Raw genomic sequence first — 7,043 nt, 5'->3', positions numbered from 1 at the left:
GGCGGAGGGATCCACACGGCGGAGCCGCCCCGGGCAGGGAGAGCGGGCGGGAGGGAGGGGAGGAGGGAGGGGAGCGGGGCGAGCAGGGGGCGAGCGATGCGGCGCGGCCGCGCGGGCTGAGGCGAGGCAGCCCCGCTGCGGGCACGACGGCGGTGGGCGGCGGAGCCGGTGCCGCGGGAGCGGCGGGAGAACAGCCGGGGAGGGGTCCGGGGGGCTCCGGCCGCGGCGAGGGGAGAGCGGAGCCTGAGGGGAGGCGGCCGGCGCGGGGGAAGGGCGAGGCTGCGGGGCCGGGCGGCGCGTGCCGGTCCTGCCGCGCTCCGGAGGCGCAGTTGAGTGGAAAAGGGAAGGGGGTAGAAAAGGGAAGCGGTTTAAAATAGCCCCCGGTCGCTCCGGGGGGTGGCTCCCGGTCCGTGCCGTGGCGGGGGGGCAGCGGGGCTCTGGTGCAGCCGCAGCCCGGGGGGCTTGGCCGTGAGAGGGGCGGGGGGCTCTGCCCTCGCTGCTCCCCTCGCCCGCCCGCCCTCGGGGCTTTTTTTGTGTGGGGAACGGGCAGGATGAGCTTGCGGAGTTTTGCTGGAATTTCTCCTTCCTTTCTGAGGCGCTGCCGCTGCTGAAGCAGATTTTCCCCTTCCTCTCTTTTTTTTTTTGTCTGATGCAGAATCCCAGTAGCTAGGCAGCCTCCCTCTTTTCTTTCCTCCCTTCCTTCCTTCCACCCCTCCGCTATGTAGGGAGGGACGGGCATCAATGGAAAGGCTGAAATACGCGTAGATGGACTTGCAGATGCATTTTTTCATGAAAGAGGAGGATAAATCCCGCTTGCCCCCGCACTGACTTTTTTATTGCTGTTGCATCGCCTGGAAAAATGGGTTTCGCTCGCTCCTGCTGAATCCTCGGAGCATTCCAGAGAGTTGCTGCAGCGAAGGACTTCTCTAATTTTTTTTGCGTCGGAGGAGCTGCGTTGATGTTCACCGCTTTTTTGTAAAATGGAGAACGAGATCTTCACACCCCTTCTGGAGCAGTTCATGTCGAGCCCTCTCGTCACCTGGGTAAGCGTTCATTTTGCCTCCCCCCCGTTACTCGTTTTATTTGCTCATTGTTCGACGAGAAGTGCCTTGCGGCAAGAGAGCGAGGTGGAGTTAATGTCAGGGTGGTGGTGATGATGAGCATTATGTTTTAGGTTAAGACATTCGGACCGTTAGCCGGAGGAAATGGGACCAACCTGGAGGAATATGTGGCGCTGGTGGATGGAGTGTATCTGAACGAAGTCATGCTGCAAATGTGAGTGTGGGCAGGCGCTGCCTCGGGGTTATTTCTTTTTTTTTTTTTTTTTTTTTTTTTTTTTGCTGTTCTATTTCTCCTATATTTTTGCTTCCTTGTGAAAAAATCCTTTTCCCCCCTCCCCGTGTTGACCTTGGGGAAATTTTTCTTTTGTACGTGACACGGTCATGTGGTGAGCGAAGAGGAGGCTTGGGAGCCTGGCAGATCCTGTGCGATGTCCGAGGGATGTATTTGCAGGATGTATAGTGTGATACAGGCTGAATCACGGCTGGAGAATTTACTGGAAAACGGGATGACTGTAAATACTTTCCCAGATTTCCACTGAGAGGAGTAAGGATTCATTCTGCTGTTAAGTCCTGCTCATAACCAAAAATCTGAATAAATTTGCTTGGCTGATAAGATTCTAATCCATATCTTGGCTCACGTGACCTACAACTTGAGGCTGGCATGCGAGTCACACAGTGCTCACTGAGCAAATGGACTGGCCTTTAACTCCTTCCTCTTTATTTTCCACGCTTCCAAATTCGAGTGGATAGCAGCTGAGCTGATAGTTTGAGAGTATAGAGTGTATTCTGGCTGCAAACCACGGAAGAACCGTTTTTACCTGGGTTTGTAAACCGTTCATTGGAGAACTCTGATTGTTAGAAGGATTTCTTGACAGTGGTTTTTTGTTAATCATCATTTTGACTGGAATGTTGCCCACTGCTGTAATGCTGGAGAGTAACACTTCTGTCAGGTGTCTGGTGATAGACTCATGAAAGTGTTACTAGTGCAAAAATTTCTACATACTTTTTGATATTTTAAGTCTTTACAGAGAAATAAGCCTTTGGTTTGTACAGGTATGGAAAACTAGGCTTGTGGCTGGAAACTGGGTACACCAGTGCATGAGCAGCTTGTGTTGGCAGCTGTTCCTCAGGAACACTGCTCAGGGATGGGCATCCTCTTAACTCTGTTTGTAGTTTTTTACTCATATTTAGGACTTTAAAAGTTCATGCAGTTGGTGTTCAGTTGGTATTCGCATCTTTTTGCAACCACAGTTTTCTTTGTCACCTACCTCTGCTCAGCCAAAATTCCAAGTATTCACTTAAAATATTCCCTCTAATGTTGAGAAACATGGGAAACTTGGTGGAATTGAACTTTATGGAAAACAAAAAACCAAAAACCTGAGTCGATTCTGGCACATTATTTTTATTTTACAATTTATTTTTTTCCTTGGGCTACTTGTAAATTAAATGTCTTGTCAGCTACATCCATGCATTTAACATGGAGAGCTTCTACTTGGTAAAAAAGTTTGACTCAGGGAAGGCAAATTTAGCACTGGAACAAGGTGATTCTGAAGAATATAGTCCTGGAGTTAAACTTTATCAGTAATTTTTTTAACAGTGAGTATAAATTGATACCCAGCACACGCTTGTGAAGTGGAAAGCTGTTGGGAAGGAACATTCCCGTGCCTAAGGCACCGTGTGTTGAGTTTGGCTTTGACTTTGTGCATCTTTGACCCCATGCCATGATTGCTGGAGTTTACTCAGGAGGTGCTGGGTGTGTAGGTATAAAAAAACCACACACTGGAGATGTAAACTGAAAAGAGTTTGGTAAGTCAGAGCAGTTAAAAACTACCTGAAACTAGAGGTGAATGTAAAAGGATCGGCGTACAAAGAAAATTAATTTTAGAAATATGTACCCACACTGGAAGGTGTGTTTTACTTTAAATACATTATTTGGGAGGTGAGGTTGGTTACTGCTTAGAATTGCCTTTCATGACTGTGTTCATATTTTGGGAAGGTTCAGTTTGTTTTGGGTTTTGTGCCAGGACTGAAAGAGGGGAAAAACTGTTTCATGTTTTGCAGACTGATTCTGTCAGCGGTGAAGTCACTGTGGAAAGCTGTGTTCACCTCCAGTCCTGTTCACCTTCAATATCCACTTATTAAGCACACATCTTCCTTTGCAAAGAGGCAGCCCCAACTAACCATCCACAGAACTTATTTCCAGTGTTTGCCATTTTTATTTCTTTTATTTTCCTTTCATTCTTGACTACCACGTGTTGAGGAAATGTGGCAGGAAAGTTTGTGTCACGTGACTTCAAAAGAGAGGTGTTTTTCGTCAGAATGTTGGGATTGGAGGTTTTGTTGTTGTTTGGTTGGTTTGGTTTGGGGTTTTTTTTTGAAAGCTCTCAGTGACTTCCCACGAGAACAAGCTCTGTGGTGAGGAGCTCTGGCAGTGGAGGCTGTTAGAGGTGCTGTGCTCCTGCTCCCCATATACTTTAATACTTAACTGTGTTCTTGCCAAATGTTGGAAAACCAAATTCTGTGACCCCAAAAGTGAGCGTTAAATATTGGATTAGGCATGGTTTGCAAACAGTGACACAGTCAAAAAAAAAAAAGTGGCTTTGTTAGTTAGGGAAGGTTTTTAATTCAGTCAGAAAAGAGTTAATCCTGCCCTCCATCAGCTACCAGTGGGAGTTTGTCAGGACAGGATTTGTTTCTCCTTGTGCTTGTCTGGATCAACTTTATTTCCCACAATTGTAATGATTCAGAGGAAATAGGTGTGAGCACTGGAATAGTTGCAGGATGCTGATGGGACTGAGACTGTAGGGTCTGTCAGCACTGAGTTTATTAGTACCTCATGCACGAGAGGGGAAAATTCATTGCATTCCTTGTCTGTCTTTTGACTTTGGCTTTTTGGACACTTCTGAACATGTGAAAATTGCACAGATTCCATTCGGTGTCCAGTTATATCTGAAGAGCTCTTCCTTTGTTGGAGATGCTACAGGCTCATTTAATTATTGCTTTTTTAATTTTGTTTTTAATTAAGGAGAGTCCCAGCGTTACAATATTAGCTCCCCACTTGAGAGAATGCCTCTAATTTCCTGTTTAAATTTAGGCCCAGTTCTTCAAAAGTGTTGGGTTACCTACCTTCTGCTGGGATCAGTCAGTATCTGATACTTGGGCATAGAAACCCATCTGTCTTTCTAAATCTGAGCCTTTATCTTTGTGTTCTTTGATACAAAAAGGGGGCCACGCTGCCTGCAAATCAGTCAGAGCCCAGAGATCCCTGCAGGGCTGCTCTGCCAGGGCAGGGAGGGGGGACACGCCAGGAACCCTTCATACCTTCCCTGCACCTCTGTATCATGATCCTTCTGACATGGGAAAGTTAAAATCTGTTGTGTGCAGTGCTGACATCAGTGAACCACTGTCATTCAGTGGATTAGTCACCTGTTGCACATCTCTGCACAATTGCAGTAAAATAATACTTGCTTGTCCCAGAGGTACTTTTCCAGCACCTGACTGGCATCACCTCAGGGGCTTTTTATAGTCTGAGCATTGTGCTGTTTGTGTTCCTCTGATCCAAAAACATCAAGGTAACTTTACAGAAACACTCATTTTCTGAGTGCTGTTTAATTCACATTTTTTGATAGGTTCCTGTTCTCTGATATTTAACTGAATTCCAACAGGATTGTGTAAGAAATGCTGGGAGTCTTGTAGTGTGAGCTGTGGTTCCCAGACTGACAGGGGTCTTGCTAGTTCCTTTGAATAAAAACAGACAGCTGCAAGTAGTTACGAGATTGGGGCTTTCATTACATTTACCACCACCATTAATATTTGGTCAAGCAACAAAGACTCGAAACTGTATTTTACTTTTTTTGTTTTATTTTACTATGCTTTGCAGTTGTGGAAAGAAATCTGGTTTAAAGGAACTCTTGGACACAGACTGTGTGCAGGGTTGGTAACGTGCAGACCCAAACTCTGAATTAATTTAATCCACTGTCTGGAAAACCTGGCTGCTTGCACCCCAGTGTGCCATTTATAACTTTGCTCTTAATTTAATCTATTAACCAGGACTTTCCATATCAGTTGCTGCATCCAGACATGCTGAAAGCCGCTTCAAAGGGCGAGATATTTTATCCTCCTCCTGTTTTTTTTCCCCTTTTGCTATTCTCGCACTGCTTTTCCCTGGCTGGATTCACTTGCAGGCCTTTCCCACCCCTCAGATTTTCCAGGTGGACGGGCTGAGTGTTTCCTTGCCCGGCTCTGGCGGTGTGTGCCCAGAATGTGGACTGCTGCCCTGGCTGCTCTTCTGAGCTCTCAGTCTTCACTTGTGAGCTTTTTTCCAAGCACTGGAGCCTGCCAGCCCATACTTCTGGCTTGCCTATATCTTTCCCTGAAAGCTGGACTCGGTCTCTGGTGCAGCAGCCAGCTGCCTGCTCTGGGAAAGGGAGCAGGAACAGCCACTCCGCTCCAATTAACTCCTTCTTGGGAACACCAAGCAGCAAGAGGCAGGTTCTGCCTGGGTGGGGAAATAGGGAAAAGAGGGAAATGAAATCGGTGACTTTGGCTGTAGGAGCATCTATTTTAGGACGAAGGTCAAATATGATGAAGTCTGCACCTTTCTCACTTTGTTGTAGCAAGTGCATTTGATTCCCACTTCTCAGACGTGCTCTGTTGGGTTTCCACAGGTGCAAGGTACATCTCCCTCTCAAAGTTTGGAGCTGTTGCTCTCTCCTGCAGCAGCAGCAGAGCCTAGGTTTTTCTTCAGGAAAGATGGATTTCTAACAGTAATTTTTCTTCTGTAAATGGTCCAGCACAATGTGCAGCGTGGTCAGGAACTGTTGGGATTAAAACCTTTTGATTACAGAAAAGGAAAACATCATCATCATCATCACGGAACATCTGCCTGCAGTGAGCTCTGAAGTAGGCAGATGAGGGGCATGTGGGCTGGTATCTGCACTGCTGAGGGGCTTGGTAGGAAAAGGGAAGAAAGAGTGGGTTGAACATGGAATGTTTGAAGTGTTTGATCTTGGCTTATGTTTCACTAGGGTTTCTAATGCACGTGTACCCTTTTCCACAGTTGATGTCCCCTTTCCTTCCTCCTGGCTGCTCTGACTTATTGCTGAGCAGCAAACTCTTCTGTGCTTTGCTCTTGTTCCTTGCAGAATTTTGAAGATAAGGAATTAAATCATCTAATCTTCCTCTACATGTATGCATCCACTTCTTTTCTCTCTTCTTCATGTGCTGTCTTGATTATCTGTCTTTGTCTCCTTATTTCTTTTGGTAGTGTACTACTTATCCCACCCTTAGTCTGGGCTGCTCGCTGGGGCCAGGGAATAAAGGCTGGACTAAAAACCATTTTTAATACATGCAGAGGTGGTTTTTTGGGTCTGTCTACCTGTTTCATGACTAACCATCTCAGATCTGAAAATAACTTGTTTCAGCATTGAAAACATTCTGGTGAGGAAATAACATATATTATATTCACTGTGGCTTTTGTAATGTCATTTTCAGAGGATTTTGCATTGCACTTACCTCTGTCTGCTGTTCCAAAGCACTCCATGAAAATCATGGCAGCAGTAAAATCCAGAGTTTTAGGTGAGCTGCAGATCCCTTTCCTGGGGCACTACTTCAGGTTTCCTGGCTGGTCTGGAGGTCTCTACACCACAAACCTTGGCAAAATATTGCTGTGCTCTGATCTTTCCTTTAAAACCTACCCATGTTAACTGACAAATTGGTTGCTAAATCAAGCACATCATACCCTTTGCCAAATTTGACAAGCTTGCTTCTAGATTTTCCTCATTTGTTTCTTCTGCTAAGAAAGGAATTGGAAGGTTTGTGTTCTTTCATATGTTCATCTTATTTTGGTTCCTCTAAACTGAATACCAGCTTGTTTCCTTGTCTTCCCTACTGCACCACTTTTCCCTATGTAGTAATTATTTAGGGATCAAGGCATTTTTTTTTGGAACTGCTGGTTTGTTAGAGCACATGACCTCGGTGGTC

At 46.0% G+C, this 7,043-nt stretch overlaps 1 protein-coding gene across 14 annotated transcripts in view; it reads left to right on the top strand.

Annotated features, from left to right (window-relative positions):
- The first annotated feature begins 235 nt into the window (after positions 1 to 235).
- Positions 236 to 7,043, top strand: part of CCDC88A (coiled-coil domain containing 88A) — a 63,987-nt gene continuing 57,179 nt past the window's right edge. For 6 of the 14 annotated variants that reach the window (XM_027728199.2, XM_027728198.2, XM_027728197.2 and 3 more), the window contains exons 1-2: positions 239 to 1,043; positions 1,175 to 1,275. In XM_027728199.2, the coding sequence (XP_027584000.1) occupies positions 981 to 1,043; positions 1,175 to 1,275 (164 nt within the window). In that variant the 5' untranslated portion in view covers positions 239 to 980. Of the gene's footprint in view, positions 1,044 to 1,174; positions 1,276 to 7,043 lie in introns of all 14 variants that reach the window. The other 8 variants (XM_027728194.2, XM_027728191.2, XM_027728193.2 and 5 more) reach the window with 3 other exon arrangements.

The sequence above is a fragment of the Pipra filicauda genome, unplaced genomic scaffold (genome assembly GCF_003945595.2).
Source record: "Pipra filicauda isolate LSUMZ 115617 unplaced genomic scaffold, ASM394559v2 scaffold118_size2161507_pilon, whole genome shotgun sequence".
In the NCBI taxonomy this organism is placed as follows: domain Eukaryota; kingdom Metazoa; phylum Chordata; class Aves; order Passeriformes; family Pipridae; genus Pipra; species Pipra filicauda.
The sequence above is the reverse complement of the archived record's forward strand: the minus strand, read 5'-3'. Positions and strand labels throughout refer to the sequence as shown.